General features: G+C 45.6%; 3 protein-coding genes across 3 annotated transcripts in view; all 3 read right to left on the bottom strand.

Moving 5' to 3' along the window:
• LOC147446880 (uncharacterized) overlaps nt 1-18,010 on the bottom strand; it is a 55,299-nt gene extending 37,289 nt beyond the window's left edge. Inside the window, exon 1 of the mRNA XM_086522823.1 lies at nt 17,453-18,010. The gene's annotated coding sequence lies outside the window, so the exon portion shown is untranslated. The remainder of the gene's footprint in view (nt 1-17,452) is intronic.
• On the bottom strand, nt 16,387-18,183 carry LOC147446879 (uncharacterized). The gene is made up of 5 exons (XM_086522824.1): nt 18,031-18,183; nt 17,888-17,948; nt 17,751-17,779; nt 17,670-17,685; nt 16,387-17,519 (listed from the first exon to the last, which is right to left on the bottom strand). Exons 1-5 carry the CDS (start codon nt 18,181-18,183, stop codon nt 17,449-17,451), a joined length of 330 nt encoding a protein of 109 aa, XP_086378950.1. The 3' UTR covers nt 16,387-17,448.
• Nucleotides 18,184-18,212: 29 nt separating this feature from the next.
• Nucleotides 18,213-21,051, bottom strand: LOC147446878 (pentatricopeptide repeat-containing protein At1g03540-like). Its single transcript, XM_086522822.1, has one exon. It carries the CDS (start codon nt 20,604-20,606, stop codon nt 18,213-18,215), a length of 2,394 nt encoding a protein of 797 aa, XP_086378948.1. The 5' UTR covers nt 20,607-21,051.
• Nucleotides 21,052-26,373: the final 5,322 nt, after the last annotated feature.

Below are 26,373 nucleotides of genomic sequence, written 5' to 3'. Positions count from 1 at the left end.
ATTCTTTTGTAAAAACCTAATAAGAACTCACTATGCTCTACACATTACAGTAGAGGGAGTTCACCATATCGTCGTGCTCTTCTTTTCGCACTCTCTCTCGCGTCGCACTTCCGCTCATACTCCTTCATATGGCTCAAACGCCTTATGGCTGATTTGGGTGTTGGACAGGACACTGCCAACACTATCTACACTAACAGTTAGAGCGCATTGGCAGTTGAGAGGAACCCAGTTTTTCATCCTCAAACGAAGCACATTGAGGTGCATTACCGGAGAGGCTCTCAACAGGAGAGATCAGCTTGGCTTATGTGCCAACACAGGACAACCTTGCAGATATTTTCACAAAGGCCTTGTCTCGTGAGAAGTTTGAAGCTTTCCGCAAGGTTTTAGGCTTACTCCCCATTGTGGACTGATCATGTCCTCACAGGGCATGGAACTTCCCTATACTCTACGTGTCATCTCTCGTTCATCAGATCACTCCAAGGGGGGATTTGTTACCATATACATGTGGTAGTGACGTGTGTGAATACACTAGGACCGCCGAGACGTTTTTTTCTCTCATCAAGAGCTTTTTTTCCCCATGCATTGTATATATGCTCATCACTCTAGGGCTATCTATCTACCTTTCCATTGCACACTAAGTAATATACTCTCTGTTGTGTGCCTTGAGCTTCCTTCGTCTTCTCCAAGTTGTGTGTGTTTTCCCGCAACCCTAATTCCAACAGTGGGACAGGGCCTCTAGATGCCTTTTTTTGGGCCTAACAGTCTCTCCGGGTGTCTAAACGGGGCATGTAGCCGTCGTTTCTGGGGGTTTTGGGCGTCCTGAACGCATTGGTGATGTCAAAAACATCAAGTTTATAGCTTTATATATTGTGAGGTAATTGAGATTTCATGTTTATGAACTAGACAACCATGATTTTTGGGGTAAAACTTTTATCTTGTTTTGTTAGAAAATAAAAACCTCTACGCGTGCTCATTTTTCACCGACCACAAAAACTCTCACCCTTTATTTTTGAGCATTGCTTCATTCTCTATGATACGGCCATCTCGTACTTTTAAAAATCCCTCTATTCGCTTTGTTTGGGCTACATTCCTTATTCCCCGTACAACGCAATAACACTCGTTTGTGATCCCTAGAAGCTCTCTCATCGTGTCGTTCGGACTTATGGACTCTTCCTGATGACACTGTGGGCTACTTAGCACATGTTCCTCATTCAAGTTTGTCCCCCTCCTCGCACGACACAGTAACGGGTGTTTGTGAATCCAAGAAGCTCCCTCCTTATGTCGTTCGGGCTACTAAACTTTTCTCGGTGAACGGGCCCTCCATTCCACTCACACTAAAATTCAAAGTTCAGATGCGTCGGTCATCTAAGAAAGTAAGGGGCCAAGCTTGGCTCCCCTTTCAATCTTCCAATCATGTCTGCCAAGATGGTTGCCAAGTCTCCCAAGCCAACTCCTCAGAATCCCAACTCACCACCCTTAGGGCACCCATTGCAAAGTCTAACAATCCAACCCCTTAGGAGCCCAACTCACCACCCCCAAGTCTTCCATGTGAACCCCTCGCGAGCTCAAGTCACCAAAACCCCCTCTTGAACCTCTTTCAGTAACATTTGATCACAACAAACAAGAAAGGAAAAGGGTCCCTGGAGATCTTAAATCATCCCATGCAAAAAGAAAAGTTGATTTGGTTGGCTGATTCCACTATTCCACAAGAGTTGTATATAGTTTTGTTCATTTTGTCCATATGAAATTTGATGCTGATCGCTGATGTAAAAACGATAAGGGTTGAAATCTGACGCTGAGGCTGGAAGTGCTAACTCTAGGGCTGATTATCGGTGGGTTGATGAGAAATGCAAAACTTAGGCTGATCTGCTGGCAAATGCTGAAAACACTGGAACTTGGGTTGTAAACTCCAAGTGTTGGATGGAGGTGAAAACGAACGGGTTGTTGAGGGTTCTCGCTGTCCATGGGATACTGATGATCTAATGGGCAAAAACTAAGCCAAGGGGTCCCCTTTATAGCTCCAGGGATGCTAGGTTGAGCAGTAAATCCCCCCAACGACTTCTATTGGCAAGGTCCCTTATAAACAATAATATTATTATTATCAATAAGGGTTGCTTCACATGCTATAACTACCTAGGCTTATTTCTAATGACTAGGGTCCTATAATGGGAACACTCCCCAATGACTACACCTAGCAGACAACAACGGTGCATGTCTGGTGCCTGGACATGCAGGACCTATGAAAAGGCTCACAGAGGTGCCAGAACACTTCCTAGGCTGTCCTAAACCCTAGAAGTAGAAGTTACGGCTTGTCCACATGCACAGAGGGTTAGATGTGCATGCGACATGCAGAGTACCGTCACCTAGCCACTAGGTATGAGCACGCTGAAATTCGTTGTACAGCAACTTTTTCAGCCCCTCATAGGTTGATTTCGGAGCAGACGCAGGCAGAAAATTACCCTTTGTGCATTGGATTCAATTACCTCCTGACACGACACCATCTGGTGGTCTTCTGTACGGTCTATCGATGATTGTTGCAACATTCGATAGCCTCTATCTTGGCTTGATCTTTCACATGGGCATGTGATCCTTCAATCCATTCATTCCAATCCAATAAACATCAGCTGTTGTTGACTCGAGAGGGGGCAGAATTTGTGGATTGCTTTGGAGCGTACTTTGATATGGCGTCCCCATTGCAGGCATTCCCTACTTTTCTAGCTACGACGAAGTTGGATGAGACCAATTACACCATTAAGGAAAACTGTCACAAACTACTGACGTGTCAAGTCCCTGAAGAACGGAGCCAACCTTCAGATCCCGGCCGAGGGGCCTAAACCCTAAGTGAAGAAGCAATAGCAGCATAAGAAGTCTTGCCGAGAGGCCTATTTTTAAAGAGAAGTTCCTGCCAACTTATGGGACCCTGTCCGATGGGGCCCAAGTAACCCAAAGACATTAAAACAAAGCAAGAACAACACTCACACATAGATATTTGCGTAGCAGTTGATGATGTGGCAACAGTACGGACGCTCCGCAAATTGCGCTCACATGCTGACGTGGCAGCTTGTATGGATTTCCGCAAAACGCGGTACCTGTTTTTGGGCTCGGCTCCAGCTTTTGAGCCAGTTGCTTTTGAGTTTCAAGCTTTTCATGTAAACTGCTCTTCAAGGCCAAGGCCTTTAAATAAGTGCAGAGGGCTCAATCTCTGGTACTCTTCTGACGGAAGGTGCTGAGCGCGAGTACAAGTATTGTACTGAGTTCAAGTAATATAAAGAAATACTGAAAGGGGCACCAAGGTTTGGGGCCAGTACTCTCTGGGGTGAAAGTCCACCACTCTGTGTCACGTGTGCTCTCTCTCTCTCAATTTGGTTGTTATTGAAGTGCTAAAAGTTTGTTCAATTTGTTCTTTTCTATTGGCACGTGGTGCCCATCTTGTGACAGTGGTATCAGAGCATCACGAGTGCGCTTTTCTCAAAGCGTACCGGTCCTAGAAAAGAGCAAACAGAGTAAACCGGCGCTTCCAAAGGCTACTGGAATTTTATTTGAAGAATCTTCGTGCTCCGACCCCGAACTTATTAGCCACTCTTCGTGAATCTTCGTGCTCCGACCCCGGACTTATTAGCCACTCTTCGTGAATCTTCGTGCGCAGACCCCGGACTTATTAGCAACTCCCACCCTTACCTCATCGCGCATCGGGCGCGCTCCCATCTTCACCGCTCTATCTTACAGGGCATAAGCCATAAAGACATGGCATTCATAATTTCAGCAAAATATTTGCAATTTGTTCTCGACGAGCTTCGCGACATTCTTTCACGGCATCCTCCGTAGAATCTTCCGATGTTGCATAGTTTTCAACAATTTTTGGATTACATGTTACCCCCTCTGATGCCCCAGGTGGTACCTCCTACCCGGCACCAGAAAGTGCGAGAGCTTCCAACCGGCAACCTTCCCATCCGTCTGTTTCGATCGGGGGGGTCTTCAAGAATATGGTGCAACCATCTGACCCTAGTGCAACCACCGTTGCCCCCACCTCCACCACCGCCACGAGGCTACAATGGTTGGAGCCCATATGGATACCCTTATTATCGGTACCCGCGATACGTGCCTAGCCAACCCAAATATTTCAAGGATGGCGGCATGTCAATCAAATTTTTCACTTTTTCCGGAGTGAAAGATCGGAAGAAAGCATTGCAATTTGTACAACAATTCGGCAACATCTATGCCTTGGAGAACTATACATAAGAGTCCAAGATTTCTCGAGCAGCAGGATTTCTTAAAGATAATACTATGTAGTGGTGGAGTTCAATCGCGACACAACCGCATGCTCCAAGGAACTGGCAAGCTTTCAAGACAGTATTTTCATGCAGTTATATGACTTCTTTGTTTGAAGTCCGGATCTTGGGAAAATAGGGCAATTTCAAAATTGTTAGACTTACACCACTCTACTGCTTCACAGGTCTAGGGCATACATGTACGGCTAGTGTGCCTCCGAGCTGGCCACCCTTTGCATATGCATTTAGACTGCATTGTCCGGCCGCCCACCTTGTCCGGACGCCCTCATATTTCATTTATTTCTTGTTGAGTCATGGGGGATTTTTCCAGGCTTTGCCCTACCTCCCCTTGGGCACCTATTTATAAGGCCAGGGGAGTACCCACTTCAACACTATCGCCCTTTTCATTTGTCAAAGTCGCTTTCTTTGCCCGATAATCGACCACGGCGTTGTTCTTATGGTACCAAGGCTCAGAGGAGGACGTCACAGCCTTCCAAGGGCATTATGTAAAAGTCCTCGGGCCCCAAATACCCTTGACAATGCAACCGAAGTTTGCCAATGACAGGTGTAATGGCTATGTCCAGTCCAGGTGCCGCTATAATTGCATCTGCTGGTGGTGCCATCCTGTCGGGTGTAATCTCGAGCTGTGCCGCCAATTCAGGTGAAATGAAGGTGGCCTTGGCTCCTCCATCAAAGAAAATCCGGGCTTCTTGATCTTTCACTCAGCCCCCAAGCTCGGCAAAGTTCTATACTTTCATCAATCAGGCTTGGGTCAGTACCCATGCAATCTGGTACCAGTCCTGTTTTTATCTTGCTTTTTCTACCACATTTCTCTGCTGCTCTCGAACTCTCTGGTCTGCCTTCAATTTGTTCTTACTGTGCCTTTTCGGGGCACTTTGCGGAGATGTGCCCATGTTCCCCGCAACCAAAACACTTCCCCTCTATGTATAATTGGCCCTCTCTCAAAGAGTGAGCTGGGGTCGTATATCTTATCCTTCTTTCCTTGAGAACTCTTTTTCTTTCTACTTCCATTGTTGGAGGTCTGTCGGGTTCTCTGAGTCAAAATCTCATCAGTGGGGTAAGTCAAATTTCCCAAATGTATTGAGAAACCCCGTTTTGCATGACCCATTAATTCTTGAACAGAGTTTGACTTTTGTTCAAGGCAGTAATCTCGGATCTCTGTAGGGAGTCCGCAGCAAAACCGTTCAATTTGTTCCTTAAAAGAGACCTTTTAAATGAAGAGGTTGGTAGAAAAGAGTTCCAAAATCTCTCGCACCAAAGAATCTCCCTTGGTCATCCGAAGATGACCAAGGGAGTCGGCAGCAAAACCGTTCAATCTGTTCCTTAAAAGAGACCTTAGATGAAGAGGTTGGTGGAAAAGATTTCCAAAATCTCTCGCACCAAAGAATCTCCCTTGGTCATCCGAAGATGGTTCCAAGCAGTTCGTATATTTCGTTCGTACTCCGGAGTCAGCCAAGAACATATAAAGAGCCTTTTAAATTTCAACCACTTGACTGGAGCTTCCTTCCTCAGAAGAAGAGTGGACCACCATGTTCGAGCATTGCCTTTAAGAAAAGATGTAGCCCTCCTAATCTTGGAGTGCTTTGAGTAGTGCCCTCCAGAGAAGGCTAGTCAAACTGCTGAATGAAGGCCAAAAGCCTTCGGAGCATCTTGGAACCCAGAAAAGGATTCAAATTTAATCGACTGTCCACCTTTGAATTCTTTTGCTTTCTTGCTTTTGTCTTCGAAGAAGTCACATTGGTTGGCTCTGTAAAAATGCTTCTTCTTTGCATAAAACATATGGTCATCGGAGTCCGAACTGTCAGAGGATGACTCCTCTGTAGAACTGTCAAAAACTAGGCAAAATCTAGGTTTCTTTGCCTTTTTCTCGCCCTTTCCGAAGCTTTGCTTTTTGCTTCCCTTTTTGCCCTTTCTGTCCTCATCGCTCGAGTCAGAAGAGCTAGAAGAACTGACAAAAGAAGAAGAAGAAGAAGAAGAATTGGGTAGTCCTTCAAAGCGTACTCGCTTCTTTTGCTTTCTTGCACATGCAAAAGAAAATTGACGGCCCAAATAACCACGGTAGTCAGTCCCCTTCTTGCGCTTTTTCACTTGCTTTTTGGATTGGTTGTTCACGTCCAAAAGCCAACTCATCTGAGTCTGAACCACCTCCTGTAGTTCTTGTTCTGTAAACATCCTCGGAGAAGGAGGTTTCTTGATTGCCGTTTTAATAGGTGGTTCTGTGGCTTTCTGCCACTAAGTGTGCACTTCTACAATGGACTACTGAGACAAAAAATTTGCAAACTGAGGGTCCTTCGCAAATTTGATCATCTGCTGTGTGCACTCGTCAACCTGTTGTTGACGTTCCATCTCTTGAAGTCCGTACTGAGTAGGCCGAGGTGGCCCGTACTCTTCCTCTGTTGATTCGGTTGAATCTTCTTCGTGATCTCCTCCCGCATCAGCAGATGCAGAAGAAGTTGATTGATTCTTCTTGGAATCCATGAGTGTCACGAGAAAAGGATCGGATTTCCTGGTAGAAGAGAAATCTGCCGCACTCTATACCACTGTAACAAACTTGGACATCCCAAGTCAAGATTCTACCACGACACAATAGAGATTCACTTTAAAAGAGTTCACAAAAGACGACACCCCCGGCGTAGTTCCGTGCCAAGAGGTATTGGCCCCAAAGGCTTGTGTGCAAAGTACAAGAGATTCCACGGGAACTCACACTCAAACTTTGCGTCCAAATGCTCTGAGGAGTGAGGCCCTTGGACTTACTTATTCTTACAAGGGATGCCCAAAAGCAGAGCCCCAAAATCGGTTTAAAATAAAAGCAATTGATCTCCAAAAGCTTCTCAACTCAAAAGCATTCATCCCCAAAAGTTGGCCAGCATGATTTGCGAAAATCCGTACTGTCAGTGTAAATCACAGAATTCCGTACGCTGCCACGTCAGCATGTCAGCGCATTTTGCAAATGTCCGTAGGTGCAATTCCCGGGCTGCTGCCACGTCAGCAGGGTGTGTGAGTGTGTCCGGGGACCTACCACGTCACCAGTTTGTGACACGAGGTGGCCCGTACTCTTCCTCTCTTAATTCGTTTAAATCTTCTGCGTGCTCTCCTCCCGCATCAATGAATGCAGAAGAAGTCGACTGATTCTTTTCGGAGTCCATAAGTGTCGCGAAATAAGGGATCGGATTTCCCGATAGAAAAGAAATTGGTCGTGCTCTGATACCAGTGTAACAAACTTGGGCACCCCAAGTCAAGATTCTGCCCGACACAGCAGAAATTCAATTCAAAATAACTCACATAACAAAAGAGAGTCGACACGGCCGGGCGTAATTCAGTGCCAAGAGATATTGGCCCCAAAGACTAGCGCCCTTTCGGTATTTATTTTTATATTACTCTTTGAGCAAAGTACAATTGAGCCCGTGGGTGCTCGCTCTCAGACTGTCACAAGCCGGGGACCACGTGCCAATAAAAAAGAACAATCTGAACAGACTTTTAGCACTTCAATAACAACTAAACTGAGAGAGAGACGACACGTACACGGAGTGGCGGAATTCCACCCTAGAGAGTATTGGGCCCAAACCTTGGCGTCCCTTTCAGTATTTCTTCATATTGCATCAACAGAGCACAAGCCGGTACTCCAGACTCTGCACCTTCTCCAGGAAGCATGCCAGAGAATGAGCCCTAACCTCATCTTTAAAGGCCCTTGGCCTGAAAAGCAGTGTGTAAGCCTTCAAACCTCAAAAGCTTCTGGTTTAAAAGCAATGCCAAAAATTTGCCAGTGCGTTTTGCGGAATTCCGTACAATTGCCACGTCAACCGTCAGCGCAAAACGTGGAGCATCCATACAACTGCCACATCATCAGTTTTTGCGTGTGTGTGTGTGGGTCTTGCTTTATTTTTTTTCCTTTATGTCACTGGGGCCCCATCAGACCTATAAGTTGGTAGGACTTCTTCTTCTGTTACTTGTTCTTCTTAGGGTTTAGGCCCCTCGGCCGGCATCTGCAAGTTGGCTCCATTCTTCAAGGCTTTGACACGTCAGCAGTTTGTGACATCTCCCCTTCTTGAAAGAGAGTAATCGTCCGCGATTACAGCATATCTGCAAAACAACTCAAGTTAGTTCAAAAATTTCCGAGGGACATTCTGAGGGACAATCAGTTTGCTCTTTTTGTTAAGGAGTTAGCTTCTCCTTTCGGCTCTTTTGATCAAGGAGTTGGCTTCTCCTTTCGTCCAAATCGGAACTCTTGATATTCCAGCATAGTAAAATTAGCCATCACACCCAGACCGTACTGATCTTCTACGGGTGTCTTGATGCACTAAAATTACATACCCAGGCAATCTCATCCAATTAGGAATATTCAGTGGTTGGCACATCACAATGCAACACAAATACTCACATATGCATGTTACAAGACATAGAAACATAAAGCCGTCGATGAACACTCTCCTCGCAAACAACCATCCAGGTCCGGGCCATGAGCTGTTAAACGACTCTCTCATCACTCCTCCCGCAAATAACCTAAAAAGGTCCGGGCCATGAGATATAAAGGCCTTTTACAACCAAACGCCCCCCAGACCGCAACCTGCGTCGTTTGAAGGTGCTGAGAGTAACCACTGCTCAGACTTCTTAATACTCCCCCCGTAAATAACCATGCAGGTCCGGGCCATGAGTAAAAACAATACTTTTCAATCATTCAATACTCCCCCCGCAAATAACCACAAGGGTCCGGGCCATGAATATGAACAAGCATTCTCAAACATCATTTCTCACCCTCCACCCGGAAGTAAAATCACCAATCATTGAAACCAATATTAAAACCAGAGTCAAACATTTCAAATTGGCACCAAGACAGGTTCAAAAGAGATACCATCCATTTCAAACAAAGTTTCAAACAATACTTTCTCAAACAAAGTTCAAAAGTATCTAACTATAAAACAACTAGAGAGTTCATTCAGGGTTTTGTTTGGACAACAAAACTTTGAGGACGACTGGCTTGCCCTTCTGCATCGTGGTGATGGTTCGGTTCCAAACCTGGAGAATCGCATCATTCTTGTCATGCCAAGGCATGCCTAATAGAACGTCACAATTGCCCTAACTTCATAATGTGGAAATTGGCTTTTCCATGATAATCTTGGATAGTCACTGGAAGAGCACCGATGAGTGGTACCACTTTCTAAGTTTGCCCTGTGTCTATTTCAGCTTCAATTTCTTCACCCTCTACATCATAATCAAAGTCCATCTGCTTCAAGAATTGTGGATGGATGAAGTTCTTTGTAGCTCCTTGGTCAAAGAAAATTAGGGCTTTCAAACCGTTGACTTTGCCATATGCTCGACACAATTCATTTGTACTTTCAAGGCGTATGCCATAGATGTCAGGTACTAATCCAATGGCCGGTTTAGCCCGTTTGGCTGGAGATGGTCCTGGGTATCTGTCGATCGTCGACACAAGAGTCAGCTCCGAAAGTCTGTCAGTGCATTGGGGATAACCAAAATAGTTATGTCCTATTTGAAAGCATCCAAAACATCGGCCTTCTTGTAGTAAGATGTCTCATTGTTGAGGTGTCAAACAAGACCTTTGTGGTTGACTTTCACAAGACTCTTGAGAATTTGTTCTTTGTTGGCGAGAGTTGTAGTTAGTGGCCGGAGGTTCTTCTATGGTAAATTCTAGCTTTCCCTTCATCAGTTTGTAGCCGACCGAGGCATGATCCATAAGCTCTTGCATAGTAAAGACTTGCTTGGAGAGACAATATTCCTGCAATGGTGATGGTAGTCCAATGGTGTAGCGCTCGCACTAGTCCTCCAAGGAAATGAACTTAAAGAAGGACATGGGAAGGTACACGTCAAGATACCTTTGGTTATAGTCGTCCATGGTTTCGGTGGCAAGCATTTTCAAGTTGCCCCACTCTGCCAAAATCCGGACTTCAAACATAGAGGTCATGTAACTGCGTGCAAAAACTGTCTTGAAAGCTTGCCAGGTCCTTGGAGCATGCGGTTGTGTCGCGATTGAACTCCACCATTGCATAGCATTATCTTTAAGAAATCCCGCTGCTCGAGAAATCTTGGATTCTTTTGTATAGTTGCCCAAAGCATAAATGTTGTCGAACTGCTATAGGAATTGTAATGCTTTCTTCCGATCTCACACCTTGGAAAAGTAAAAAATTTGATTGTCGTGCCGCCATCCTTGAAATCTTTGGGTTGGTTAGGGGGATATCCCGGGTATGGATAATAAGGGTATCCATATGGGCTCCAACCATTGTAGCCTGGAGGCGGTGGTGGTGGTGGTGGAGGTGGGAGCAACGGTGGTGGCAAAGGCAGTTGCACTGGATCGGGGTCAGATGGCTGCACCATATTCCTGAAGACTCCCCCGATCGGAACAGACGACTGGGAAGGTTTCCGGTTGGAAGCTCTCGTACTTTCTGGTACTTGAGGAGGAGGTACCACCTGAGGCGATGAAGATGGGAGCGCGCCCGATGCGCGATGAAGTAAGGGTGGGAGTGGCTAATAAGTCCGGGGTCGGAGGCCGAAGATACCTCATATAAATTCCAGAAGTCGTCGGAGGTCGATCAGACTCTGCACCTTCTCCAGGAAGCATGCTAGAGAATGAGCCCTAACCTCATATTTAAAGGCCCTTGGCCTAAAAAAGCAATTACAGTGAAAAGCATTCAAAACTCAAAAGCTTCTAATCCAAAAGCAATGCCAAAAAGTTGCAGCGCGTTTTGCGGAATTACGTACAACTGCCACATCAGCAGTCAACGCAAAACGTGGAGCGTCCGTACAGCTGCTACGTCATCAATTTTGCGTGAGTGTGTGTGTGGGTCCTGCTTTATTTTTCTTCCTTTATGTCACTGGGGCCCCATCGGACAAAGTCCCCATAAGTTGGTAGGACTTCTTCTTTTGTTACTTGTTCTTCTTAGGGTTTAGGCCCCTCGGCCGGCATCTGCAAGTTGCCTCCATTCTTCAGGGCTTTGACATGTCAGCAGTTTGTGACACAGACTCTGCGTCCAGATGCTCTGAGAAGTGAGCCCCTAAGGCCACTTATAAAGAATTTACAAGAGATGCTAAAAGCAGAGCCCCAAAAGCTTCAAACTCAAAAGCAATGATCTCCAAAAGCTACCAGAGCTAAAAACTGCAAAAAAAGCTGTTAGCGTAATTTGAGAAAAATCCGTACGCCCTGTCAGCGCAAAAGCGGACGTCCGTACTATCTTCCATGTCAGCACCTGTCAGCGCATATCGCGAAAATCCGTACAGCCAGTTAGCGCAAGTCTCGCAGAATTCCATATTGCAACATCAGCCTGTCAGTGCATTTTCCGGGGCCTGTGCCACGTCACCAAGTGCGTGTGTCCGGGTGGCTCTGCCACATCACCAACTATTGACCTGATTCCTGGAAGCACACCACCGAACCGGTCACCCTTACCGTGTTAGCTAAGCCCAGAATGAAGAGATCATGAACCAAGTGAAAGACCTCCTGGAAAAGGGCCTTATCCAGCCGGGTACTTCACCCTACTACTCTTCTTAGTATTAAAGAAAGACGGATCTTGGAGAATGTGCATTGATTATAGAGCTCTCAATAAAATCACTATCAAGAACAAATTTTCGATTCCAGGGATGAATGATATTCTTGACCAACTTCAGAATCCTCTTGTTTCAGCAGGATTGATTTGAAAAGCAGATATCATCAAATCAGAATCGCTCCGGGAGATGTCTACAAGCCAGCCTTTTGGACAAGTTTCGGTTTATATGAATTTTTGGTGATGCCTTTTGGACTCACCAATGCTCCAGCCACTTTCAACCGAATGATGGATAGGATTTTCCGATAGCATAGATCTTTTGTGGGCACTTTCTTTGATGATATTATAGTTCTCTCCAAGGATGAAGCAGATCATCGACACCATCTGCTACAGGTCTTTGAGGCATTGCGTGATCACATATTAGTTATCAATGCCAAAAAAGAGTGAATTTTTCTTGCTGGAAATACACTTTCTGGGACACATCGTTTCAACAACAGGAGTATAGATGGACCCGGCCAAGATTGAGACTATCCGCAATTGGCCATATTTGAAGAATGTTCATGAAGTTAGGAGCTTCTTGTGCTTGTGTTCTTACTACCGGTGGTTCATTCGGAGGTTTGCCGAAGTAGCTTTCCCTTTGCACATAGACTCAAAAAGGAGTCCCTTTCTCGTGGGGACAGACAGAGGTGACTGCCTTTCAAACACTTAAAGAAAAATTGACTACTGGACCAGCGTTGGCTCTGCCAAACTTGCAAAAGTCATTCGAAGTATATTGTGATGCTTGTGGTCGTACTTTGGGAGCGGCCTTAATGCAAGAAGGCCATGTGATTGCCTATGAAAGCCGATTGTTTTCAAGGCCAGAATTGACAACACAGATTTATGAGAAAGAGCTATTGGCCATGATCCATGCTCTTACTCAGTGGCGACATTACCTACTTGGAGCCGATTTCACGGTCTTTACTGATCATCAGAGTTCACGCTACTTCTTGCCACAGAAGCAGCTTTTGGAAAAGCAGATGCGGTGGGCTAACATCTTGTCACAGTTTCAATTCCAGATTGTCCATGTTCAAGGACATAAAAACTTGGTGGCAGATCCATTGTCTCGGAAGCCCCTACTCTTGGCTATTTCCGGGATTCATCATAGAAGCTTCGAGGATATGATTGATAGTACGCCACCGATCCGGATTTTTTCAATGTATTCACTCGAATACAGAATGGGGAGGACTCAAGCTGCCCGATACTTGGAAGATTCACAATGCATTCCATGCGAGTCTATTGAAGCCTTGTAAAGGTGCTGTGCTAGTTGACGGGGAGCCTGATGAGCAACCCAAAATGGAGGAAATCGAAGAGATACTCATTCCAAAACAGATTTTGGCACACAAGGAAAGAAAAATAAAAGGCGGTTCTTGGTTAAATTCAAGAACTATCCCGCATTGGATGCGAAGTGGAAGGAGGAAGAGGACCTAGCAGATACTCCTCAGATTTTGGAACTTTACCTTAAGCATTCGGTTTAGCATAGTCTACTTCGATAGAACCATGAATTCAGCAAAGGTGAATCTAGTGCAGCGGATTTGCACAAGAGGGGAAGTCACTCCGCTCCTTTGTCAACAGATCACCCCGATTTTTTTAATAAGGTCACTAATGTCCCCTTTGAGTTTCAGGGATACTAATGGGCTAACCAATATTCTGCTGTATGACTTTACAACATGGAATTCTCGAAAATGAATATGATTGATTTGTACTCTCTCACTTGATTTGTTTGAGTGCAGGAACTGAAAGACGAAATGATTGTAGCATTTTGGTCTAATAAATCTCCATAGACATGATCGCAATAAGGATTAGTTAACCGGGCATCAGTGACGTCCGGACTGGATCTAGATGGGATTACTAAATACGCTGCTTGCAGTCATAATCTGAGATTTGGAATGAATTTTTATGTGATTTGTCATGTGATGTCTTGCGATGTCGAATGATGTCCTGTGATGTGACTGTCGTTTTGTACAAGTGCTAGATGTGTCGCGTTAGTTGATGAAGCTTATGGTGGATGGTGCCGGATGCAGTCCATGGCCAGGAGCAGGTGCAATAGAGCGAGGACAAAAGAGAGAGAGAATTCGACACTAAGCAGCAAAATCACACGCTATATTCATATCTTTGTAAACCTTACAAGGTATATAGCCAAACTTGCCATGCACACTTCTACAAATAACTGACTCTTAACTGCATGCCTTATGAGGCTTGTTCCCACGAGCTTGGAAACCTAACTAGAAACCTAACAGTGTTTAGTGCGTCGATACTAACAGTCAGTGTCTACTAAGACAATTTATGGCCTCTATCTATTTTACAGGAGTAATTAAGGGTGATTACAATTCTTTCAAGAGGGGAGTATGTCACAAATTGATGATGTGGCAGTGCCCGGACACACATACATGCTGACGGGTTGGCAGCACGGACGGGCTGACATGGCAGCTATACGGAATCCTGTAATTCACGCTGACAATACGGATGGGCGGAAAAAGCGCTGACTGGCTGCTACCATGGCAGTGCGTACGGATTTCCGCAGCCTACACTGACTTGCTAACGTGGCAGTCCGTACGGATTTCCGCAATTACCACTGGCTGTTTTTGCTGGCAGATTTGAGAGAATATGCTTTTGGGAGCCATTGCTTTTGATTTTTAATGCTGTGACGCCCCAGTTTCTGGGCGCGTCGGGGAGGGGGCCCGGCGGGGATTCATACCCGCACGCAGCCGAGGAAACTTCTGTCTTCAAGGGGCCCGGCGGGGATTTAGACCCGCGCGCGGCCGAGGGGACTTCTACCTTCAAGGGCCCGGCGGGGATTTATACCCGCGCGCAGCCAAGGGACCAAGGTGTTGCTTCAAGGGGTCCTGGCACGGACGGCACCAGCTCAGGAGGGCCCGGCTCGGACGGGGCCGGCTCGGGTCAAGTTGCCTTCTCGGGGGCCCGGCTCGGACGGGGCCGGCTCGGGCGTGGTTGCGTTCCATGGGTCGACAGCCGTTTGTGTTTCGCGGGTCTTCGCGGGTCTCGCGTCTCGGGTCCCTAGCCCCACGTAGCCTCAGGCTCCGCCGCACCGCCGACGGGTCATAGCGTGCCCCGGGGAACCTTGCGTGGAGTCCCCACGGTGCGCGAGTGCGTGGAGTGAGGCTAACGTGCCTAGGTGGGGGGTCCCCTCCCGTGGCCGGTCTTCGGGAGGCTCATACCCCTTATATACACCCCCGTTTGAAGAGAGTTCGACGACCGCGTCGAACGTGGAAAAAGAGTGCTCGGCTATGCATGAGGCCGTGGGGACAAAGGGGTGCATATAAGTGCAAGTGATCAAAAACTGTTCCCAAATGCAAGTAAGTAGGCATGCTTTGTTTTTGTACTTTTTGAAAGTGAGTGAGTGTATTTTTGGGGTTTTGGCAGAAGGCTGAAAAAGTATGCTTTGAACACCCAAGTAGAATTCCCCGTACTTGAGCGTTCCCCGAATAGGTAACCCGATGTGCGCGGAGCCACCTGCTGCGTTGGTCCGCGCGGAGGCTTCTTGAAAGCCGAATCTGAAAGAGCGTTCCGTCGCAATGCAGCACTTGCGAGTTGGTCCCTGTTTGGACGTCGTTTGGATCTTTAGCTCAGCATGGGCCACAAAACGTGGCCGGGGCGCGACGAACACCGTTGGCTTGGTTCGTCGCGTTTTTGGTGATTCTCTGTTTTTGTCATAAAGAGCCCTGTCTGGCTCGCATCTGCCTTTTCTTCGTGTGGAGAGCCCTGTCTGGCTCACATCTTTGCTTTTTGTCATATGGAGGTGCCCGGCTCGGATCGGGGCCGGCGCGGGTCACGGGTGACGGCCCGTTGTTTGGACGCGTCACGAAGAGCCCTGTCTGGCTCGCATCGTTCCTTTTCCTCATGGAGGTGCCCGGCTCGGATCGGGCCCGGCGCGGGTCACGAGTGACGGCCCGGTGTTCAGGGAACGCGTCACGGTGCGGAGGGTGTGTGGTTGCTTTCTGGAGCTCTCTTCACCAGGATTTTGACGACCCGGGCCATTGCGGTTGGAGTAGTCGTGAGTATCGTGCGCGTCGGGCACGTTAGTCTTCGGCTCGTTTCCAGGAGCTCGTTCTGGAGCTCTGATACCAAGTGTGACGCCCCAGTTTCTGGGCGCGTCGGGGAGGGGGCCCGGCGGGGATTCATACCCGCACGCAGCCGAGGAAACTTCTGTCTTCAAGGGGCCCGGCGGGGATTTAGACCCGCGCGCGGCCAAGGGACCAAGGTGTTGCTTCAAGGGGTCCTGGCACGGACGGCACCGGCTCAGGAGGGCCCGGCTCGGACGGGGCCGGCTCGGGCGTGGTTGCGTTCCATGGGTCGACGGCCGTTTGTGTTTCGCGGGTCTTCGCGGGTCTCGCGTCTCGGGTCCCTAGCCCCACGTAGCCTCAGGCTCCGCCGCACCGCCGACGGGTCATAGCGTGCCCCGGGGAACCTTGCGTGGAGTCCCCACGGTGCGCGAGTGCGTGGAGTGAGGCTAACGTGCCTAGGTGGGGGGTCCCCTCCCGTGGCCGGTCTTCGGGAGGCTCATACCCCTTATAAATGCTTTTGGGGCTCTGCTTTTAGCAACCCCTGTAAACCCTTTATAAGTGACCCAAGGGGCTCACTTTGCAGAGCATCTGGATGCAGAGTCTAAGAGCGAGCACCCGCGGGCTATTGTACTTTGCTTAAAGGTTAATATAAAAGAAATACCGAAAGGGGGGCCAGTCTTTGGGGCCAGTACCTCTTGGCACAAAACTACGCCAGGCTGTGTCGACTCTCTTTTGATTTGTGAAGTGTTTTGAAGTGAATCTCTACTGTCACGGTAAAATCTTGACTTGGGGTGTCCAAGTTTGTTACAGAGGGTGTGTCATTGCTTGCTGCAACAGAGACAGCTATCACTTCGTCTCACTCGGGAGCTTGGATTGTTGACAACGGTGTTATAACCCACATGACTCCCATGAGGGACTGGTTTTGCTTTCTTCAGCGTCCTCATGGACAGTCTTATCACTTTGAGTGATATGCATGAGGTTCCTGGATCCGGTGCAGGCCAGATACCCATCTTCTATTCTTCGACCGATCCTAAATACAGTACTGTGGAGTTGAGCCAATATGAACAAGACTATAAGCGGTCTACAGAATCTGAGGATGTCAAGACACATGAGTAGGGGAGTGTTCCCTCCCGTGTGGAAGCAGACTATAAGTGGTCTACCGAAGGATGTCAAGACACATGAGTAGGGGAGTGTTCCTTCCCATGTGAACGCGCTAGTGCAACAAACATCAAGTCAGCTAGAGTTGCACATTATTGCGAGAACCAATACATAGCTATTTGGTATGTCTTGACAATCAAAATAAAGGGTAACCTTTCTTAAATTCTTGCCACTATAAGCCTTAATGTTTGCTGCACTTCCACAAACAAATTTTGCACAAAATGTTTTGGTTGTAAACATCAAAAACAAAACCAAAAAAAGGAATTGGATAGAAAATTTCATTTCAAGTGTCCTTTTTATTTTTGAAATATAGCATAAGCTATAATGATCAAGGTATATAATTATAGTTGACAAAATCAAGCTATTGTTTGCATTCTGTATATTGCTAAAACAACAAAAACTGAATTCTAAATCTTGTTAAGCTACTAGATATCCAAGGATGTTCGGGTCTTACCAACTTGTGCTGCCCATGCCATTTGCTGTAAGGCTCCTTTGATCCCAAGCATTTAGCCTTTTATGCCCTGGAAAAAGCATTTATGCTCTCAGAAATATGACAGAACCTCTTCCATTACAGAGGATGGAATCAGTTGCATGATATATCTAGCCAAAGAGTAAAGTAGATTGCAGAAACTTTTCCAAGAAACCAGATGTTTGGAGCCAATGGTACCAACATCTTTCAAAAGTTGTCTAATTGATTCAGCTGTTCCTCCACCGAAGCTGTCATGTGCTTCTTCCTACGACTCCTTGGTCACCAGAGAAGGAATTGAGTGAATCTTTCCATCTGTGTGTCGTTTGGAACACAGTGCAAGATAATTAAAAAGTTTGCAAAGAGTAAAAACAACTGGCCCCACACCAGTGACATTAAATATGCAAGTAATAGGCACCTTACCTAGTCGGTTCAAGTCTGCAGGTAAGCTCATAGTACAAGTGTCTTGAAGGGCGAGGCGTACCTAACTTTCCTCCTTACAATGTGCTCATACTTGAGCTAGCTTACAAACTGGCTGAGATGTGTTTGGGGTTTCATCTCCTTACTGTACAGTTTTCGTTGTCAAAGGTGGGTTGTTTTGTAGACTTGGGAAGCTTTTCTTCATTTAACACGAGATTCTTCATTACAACCATCATTGTGCAATCATCTATTGAAGACTTCCTCATCACTTGAGGAAGAGGTTGCAGATTGGCTGCCATAAAGACTCTTAGACGTAAGTATCCAGAAACTAGCTAGCAGCAAACATTCCTGCAAGCATTAACAATGGAGCTGAGTTCTCATTGTCCCACTCCGATAGCTTTTCTGCAGCATGCAGAGCACGTTCATAGTCATTATGGATCCTACAGGCACCAAGCAAGCTCAACCAGGCCATATCAGCCTTTTGAATTGAAAGATGCTGCAATATATGCTCCGCCTCTTCCAGCTGCCCAGCACGACCTAGAATGTCGATTACACAAACATAATGATCCTCTACATGCAGCATTCTAAAATCTGATCTCATGCGAGAAAAATAATGCCTGCCAGCATTGATCCATCCTGCATGGCTGCATGCTGTGAGAATTGAAACAAAAGTAATCCCATCGGGCTCGACACCCTTATCGAGCATTTTATTGAAAAATCCCAAAGCCTCCTCTCCTTGACCATTGTGAGCAAAGGCTGCAATTACTGCATTCCAGGTAGCAAGATTCGGTTCAGATAAACTTTTAAAAATAGCTTGTGTCCTTTTCATATCTCCACAATTGCCATACATATGGATCAAAGCATTTGCCACCATGGGTTCTTTTTCGCGCCCTTTCTCTTGAACAGCATCATGTATTTCTTCCCCCTGGGCTAAAGCTGCAAGGCTAGCACATGCATCAAGAGCACAAACATACACCGTGTCATCAGGCTGTAGGCCCTTCCCCTGCATTTGACGAAAGACACTCAATGCTGCCTCACTAGAACCATTCTCAACATAAGCTCCAATCAAGGCTGTCCATGACACTACGTCAACCTCCTTCATATTTTCAAAAATATAGACTGCATCGTGGGTACTTTTGCACTTGCCATACATTTTTAAAAGTGCTGAGCAAATCATGGGATCTTCTCCACAACCACTTTCCACAAGATTTGCATGAATTTCCTGGGCTTCTTTTAAATCTGCAAGCGAAGAACATGCCTCGACAGCATATGCAAATGTGACATTGTCAGCTTCTATACCTGCCTGTTGCATGTTCTGGAGAAGAACTAGGGACTCCTTTGCAAGACCATTGCTGACGTGTACAGAAATTAGAATATTCCAAGAAATTAACTGATAATCTGCCATGCCATGGAAGAGATAGTTTGCATCATGCAAGCGTCTACTTTTCCCATATAGGTTGATAAGAGAATTTGTGAGCATGACATCACCAAAAATTTCACATTCAGCCATGGCCATATGAATTTCCTGACCTTCCTCTAGAGCACCTAAATTGCTGCATGCATTTAGGGCACATAAATATGTGACATTGTCTGCTTTGATAGCATGAAGGGGCATCTGCCAAAACAGATGCATGGCTTCCTTATTGCAATCACTCTCAACCAATGCTGAGATCATGGCATTCCAAGAAACAACATCCCGATGTGTGAAACAACCAAAGACACTCTTTGCATCCTGCAAATGTCTACACTTGCCATAGAAATTGACAAGGGCAGTTCCCATCATGAATTGTTGCACTAGTCCCTCCTCAACAACAACAGCGTGAATGTGTCTGCCCTCTTCAAGTAACAATAGGCCACTGCACGCGTTGAGTATACAAACATAAGTGTGACTGTCTGGAACTATTCCTTTATTTTGCATTTCAAGGAAAAGATACAAAGCCTCTTCGTGATGCTCATTCTGAGCACATGCCGTCATTACCGCTGTCCAACAAACAATGTCCTTCTTCTTTGTTCTAAAGAAAACAGCCTTTGCATGGGCAAGGCTCTCACATTTCCCGTACATGCTGACAAGGGATGTCGCTACCACAGAATCGTCTCCAAACCCATTCTCAACAATGGCAGCATGAATCTCCTGGCCCTGAGTAAGGGCGGAATAACTGGAACATGCATCAAGGACCCGAAGGAAAGTGACCTGATCCACTTGCAAACTCTGTGTGTGCATACGGTAAAACAGTTCTAGTGCTTCCTGGCCACGGCCATCATGTGCCAATGCAGCGATCATGGCCGTCCATGCCACAATGTTGTGATACGGCATGCATTCAAATGCTTTACGTGCATCATGCAAAGCACCATGCTTGATGAAGGCCTTCAAAAGTAAATTCCAAGTGTAAACATCAGGGTTAGGTGTTCGATTGAACAGGTTTTGGGCATCATCAGCATTCCCATTAAGCGCATAACTTCTGATCATGAGGTTATAAGAGTAGAGGTTGGGGTTTTGGATGTTGTCGAAAACAGAGCGAGCATCTGCAATGGTGCCACAATTGCCATACATTTCAATAAGACAGTTTCTGAGAAAAGTGATCTGGATTTGCCCATGTTGAACGAGGTAATTGTGCAAAATCTTCCCTTGAGAGGCAGACCTTGTGTGCTTGATTATAGACGCAAGAACGAAAGTGCTAAGAGAATCTGAGCCACTGACATTCTTCTTTGAGCTGCTTCTCATACCCCGTGCACACACGCTTCAACACAATCGGCCTTACGCATTTCGTTCATCAACGTCTGTTTTTTTTTTCCTGCCTGCTAAAAATTCTGCAAAAGTCTGTCTGACAAGGGCCATCACTACCGCGCTGACGGCGGCACTGCCTGCTGAGAGAGAGAGAGACTCTTGACTGCTTTACAAGGCAAAGAGCTGTAGACTGGGGGGCAAAACGCGCTTGAGCCTTGTACTGAGCAGCAGTTTTGGGATCTCATCTCATGCTTATTTACGTTGGTTGATGTATGTCAGCTAGGAGAGAAGGAGGCGGGATGAGACAGACTTGCGTGAAGCAAGCCTGCCGGGGGCTACACCCGGCCAGCCAGCCAACAAAAAGTGCTCTCCACGTCAGCACTCGACCCGCAGACCTCCATTCTATGTGCTCGCTCTAGCCATGCGGCCAGTTAGCGCCGAGCGGCCAATAAAATATACTGTGGCTAATCGGCAATCTCTACTTGTTTACTTCGTTAGCGTAGCAGGCTCTTTTGAATTCTCCAGCTCAAAAGCCTCCACTTGTCAAGATTTCGAAACACGAAAGTAAAAAAGTCTTCGTTATTTTTAACATCGATCAACGACAGCTCTATACCAATCGTCGTTGCACCAATGACTGTCACAGATGTCTATCAATTGTAGTCTGTTTTCAGCAAATGCGAAGCAAGGGCCCAAGAATTCGCATTGCATGAAAGACAGATGCAATCACCTATGCATGCATCTTGAAGTTGCGCCAATGACTGTCACAGTTGTCTATCAATTGCAGTCGTTCGGTATTATGTTCCCTTTCAGCAGATGCGAAGCAAGGGCCCAAGAATTCGCATTGCATGAAAGAGAGATGCAATCACCTACGCATGCATCTTGAAGACATGTGGCATTGTCTTTGTCGATATGTATGCAAAGCAAGGGCCTCTCTCCAAATGCAATCACCCACACATGTATCTTGACGGCATGTATCTCTACACAAGATGCTGATATATGGCCAAAAAGCTCTGGGCTGTTTTCAACGAATGCAAAGCAAGGGCCTCTCTTCAGATGCAATTACCCACGAATGTATCTTGAAGGCATGTGGCTCTACGCAAGATGCTGATATGGGCACAATTATATTGTTAGTCAAAGGCTGTTGAAAACATATGTCGTGCTCGGCATTTCCTTGGGCGATATGTATGCCAAATATGGAGCGCTTGAGAAAGCACAAAAAGTGCTTGAGGTGCTTCTTATCCGCAATGTCATCTCTTGGAATGCACAGATTGCAGGATGTGCGCAACAAGAGCAGCACCAAAAAAATCTACAGCATTTCCATCGGATGCAAAGCAAGTGTATCTCTCCAAATTCAGTCACCTATACTTTCGTCCTAAAGGCTATGCTAACATCTTGAAGGCATGTGGTTCTACACAAGTGCTCGAGGAGCTTCCTATCCAGAGTGTGGACTCTTGGAATGCATTGATTGCAATATTTGCCCCACTCAATATGGCTAGAAAGCTCTAGCCCGTTTTCAGAAGATGCAAAGCGAGGGCCTCTCTCTAGATGCAATCACCTACGTATGCAGGTATGAGATGGGAGATGGTTTGACACTCCTCGAATTGACAAGTAGATTTTGTCGGAGGTACTAGCTATAAAAAAGATATCGTGCTTGGCATTGTCTTTGTCGATATGTATGCAAAGCAAGGGCCTCTCTCCAGATGCAATCACCCACACATGTATCTTGACGGCATGTGGCTCTACGCAAGATGCTGATATAGGCACAATTATATTGTTAGTCAGAGGTTGTTGAAAACATATGTTGTGCTTGGCATTGCCTTGGTTGATATGTATGCCAAATGAGGGGTAACCTTGCTGTGGCAAGAAATCTCTAGGCTTTTTTTACCAGATGCAAAGGAAAGGCCTTTCTCTAATTGCCTGGCATGGGCCGAAATAGTAGGAGCATCAAATTTTCCTAAAGGACGCATGCAATGTGATGACAAGGAATTTGCCAATGTGATGACAAGGAACTGCAAGGGAAGTATGCATCATTTTAGCCGCAACACAAGATGTTGTATGGGCACAAAAATTCAGCCTGATATTATTAGTCAGGGGCTATCGATGAAAAACGATTTCGAGCTTGGCAAAGCCTTGGTCGATATGTATGCCAAATGTGGTGCGTGTATCACAAGGTGGTCCTGACAGACATGTCGCCTCTTGGAATGCACTAAGCGTGGGATGTGTGTAACAAGACCAGGGCTAGAAAGTTTAGGTTGTTTTTACTGGATGCAAAGCATCAAAATGCACTAGTCATGGGATACGCACAACAAGAACATGGCCAGAAAGCTCCATGCTATTTTTAGCTTCCTATCCGATGCGCTTGAGAAAGCACAAAGGAGCTCCCTCTCTAGAACCATCTTGAAGGCTTTTGGGTCGGCAGCACATGCAATCACAATCACCTACACAGGCATCTTAAAGGCATATGGCTCCATGCAAGATGTTGATATGGGCTTAAAAATTCACATGAACATTGAGCTTGACAAAACTCCAACACTCCTTGTGGTTTTTGGCGAGGTACCCCTCTGAAGCACTACGATCGGTATCCAATTTATGCGGAGGTACACTTGTGAACCACGACAATCGGTATCCCAAACACTCTCAGGTAGAAAAATCTAACACGCTTTCATGAAAAATCTCTCTCTCTCTCTCTCTCTCTCTCTCTCTCTCTCTCTCTCTCTCTCTCTCTCTCTCTCTCTGTGTTTCCAATATTTTGTTCGATCTCAATTCAATACAAATGCGGCTAACGAAGCACTCTAGTTACTTCGTTAGCGTAGGGGGCATTTTCCTATTCCTGGCCTCTCGTTAATCGATGTGGCTCCTCTTATTTTTCAAAAAACCGAACGATGAAAAGCTCTTAAAAAAACTACGTTGTCTAAAGCTACCAAGTGAATAAAATGAAAAAAGCATTCCTATCCGTAGCCTCTCGTTAACCCACGTGGCTCCTCTTATTTTTCAAAAAACCCAGCGATGAAAAGCTCTTAAAAATATTACGCTGTCAAAAGCTACCAAGTGAATAAAATAAAAAAGGCATTCCTATCCCTAGCCTCTCGTTAACCCACGTGGCTCTTCTTATTTTTTTTAAAACAACGATGAAAAGACCTAAAAAAAACTACGCTGTCAAAAGCTACCAAGTGAATAAAATCAAAAAAGCATTCCATGTTGCTCTCAGCAGCAATTCGATCTTCTCCACAAGCAGTTTGCAGGTTCCCAAAAGCAGCCACAAGCAGTTCACAAGTTGCAACCACAAGCAGTTCGCAGGTTGCCAGAAGCAGCTCAGAGCTTTGTCTACAGGTTTGTCTCTGGCGTTCTTGTTTCTTTTTTTCTCTCGCTATGCCTTTTTTTTAAAAACGCGTGCACTGTGTTGGGGTATAAAGCCCAATCAAGACCTCCCCTGTCAGAGACTGATCAGTCCTAGTGTTTTTGCATGGTGCAAATTTGCTAGCATTTTCCAGTTTTCAACCCTACGACTTCATAGCATAGCCATTGTGGTAGCAGATCCTTACTACCTTGACTTGCCCGCGATAGAGAGACCCTAGCGACAACAGAACAGTAGGAGAGCCAGCGTTTTTACATCAGCACAAAGATCATCCCTAGCGTTTTTGCAGATCTTTGCAACGGAACCTCATTAAGCATCAGCGTTTTCAGTTTTCAGCAGTCAGCAGTAGAACCCCCGTACCTCGCAGATCTCGCCTTCCCGCAGCAGATCCTCGCTGCACGGTCAGATTCCGCGAAGTTTACAGATTTAGCTCGAAAAAGGCAGATTTCACCATCTGCGTTTTCAGTGCGTTGTCATCGCATCGTCGTCATTGACATAGAGTCAGAATTCAGCAGATAAAGATTTGTAGATTTCAGCCCTTAGCGTCTTCAAATTTCAGCCCGTCTCGTCATCATCCTCATCGTCGTCGACATCGTCGGCAAGTCCCAAGCATTGTAGATATTTGTGCAATCAATAGTAGACCGCTCTCGCCATAGAGAGTGGGGCCCTTGGAGGAGGGTTTTACGTCTCTGGTGTCGTATTCTCTTCTCTATCTCTCAGTCTCATGCACTTCCATTCACATTGTCCATTCGCTTTGTTTATGTCCATTGCACTCTCTCATTAAGAACGGAAGGCTCTCCCTTCCATAAGAAAAAGGAACCTTGAGCACAGTTCGGAGCACTCATCTTGTGGAGAGTACAACATTCATTCCGCTGCACCTTACACATATCGGTTGGAGTCTTTGTTGATACATCTACTTGATGTTTTGCAAAGGTTTTGAGGTTTTGCAGAGCAATTAGTCTCTACACTCTCATATATGATGACAATAAGATAACATGATCTCAATTCTCAATCAGAACACCACCACAATAAATCTTTATCATTATGTAAAGTTAGAATTGTAGGCTAGAGGTTGCATAGAGATCTTAAAACTTCCCATGCAGTAAGCTAGGGTGCTAGGCACCCCACCCTGCACCTCACTTATAGGATTCACAAATGGATATTTTTATTTTAAGCAAGATGAATTTGATACGATAAGTAGCATGATATGGTTATGTGGTGTGTCCAGGAAGTCTTTGAGGATTGCTAGGACTTTAAGCGCCCCAACCTACCCCCTTATTACTTAGGTTTCATTTTCCCATTGCTAGGGTGTTACATGTCCAAGCCTACTACCTTCACTAGTCTCAAAAGTACCTCTACAATGGTATATATGATGACAATAGAACAACATGATCTCAATTGTCAATCAGAACACCACTTCACATATCTAAGAAGTACCTCTACAGTGGTATATATGATGGCAATAAAATTACCATCAAATTCCTCTATCCCGAGGGCATAAATTTTTCCTTTGCCAATAGCCTATAAATGCGTACTAGTGATTTCAAGAAATGTATAGCTGAGAAATGTGGAGAGGGCATGTTGGTCGGATATTGGATAGAGAGCATAAAACTTTCCATGTAGGAAGTTTCACAAGGATTCCTTGTGCCCTAGAAGTACCTCTACAATGGCATATATGATGGCACTATCACACATTTTTAATCTAGAGATTTTACAAGGATTGACTTATTTGTTGTTGTGGCTAAGATAAAGCTTTAGCATTATGAGCTGTTAGTGTTTTATGATTGTAAGTTGCATTGGGAGCATAAAACAACATAATATAAGACCACCACCACAAGTCCATTTATTTGTGACAAGAAGTAAACAATTCTTCACAATATCCAACACATTTCATTAAAATCACTAGCACACTTTTCTTTTAAAATAGCTACTACATATTTCTAGGCTATTGGTAGTAGAAGATTCACGAGGATTTCTTGCGCTTTAGACATTCCTCTACGATGGCATAAATCACCACCACAAGTACATATACTTGTGACACTAGTTATTCACAATAGCCAACTTTTTTCTTTGAAATCATTAGTAGACATTTCTAGGATACACATTTAACTTAGAAGTGCAATATTAGTTGTGGCTAAGATAAAGCTCTATCATTATGAGGTGCTAGTGTTGTATGGTTGGAGATTTCATTGAGAGCATAAAACAACACAGTCTTAGTTCTCTATTAGAACACCACCATCCATTTATTGGTGACAGTAAATAAATAGCTCTTCACATATCCAACACATTTCTTTAAAATTGTTAGCACACATTTCTAAGCTTCACATTTTTTTTCAAAATCATTAGTACATGTTTCTAGGCTGTTGACACGTGAAAATTTTAGCAGGCTTGCCATATTGGTTGTGGCTA

Source organism: Adiantum capillus-veneris, chromosome 11 (assembly GCF_014529385.1).
Source record: "Adiantum capillus-veneris isolate H3 chromosome 11, ASM1452938v2, whole genome shotgun sequence".
In the NCBI taxonomy this organism is placed as follows: Eukaryota; Viridiplantae; Streptophyta; class Polypodiopsida; order Polypodiales; family Pteridaceae; genus Adiantum; species Adiantum capillus-veneris.
The sequence above is the reverse complement of the archived record's forward strand: the minus strand, read 5'-3'. Positions and strand labels throughout refer to the sequence as shown.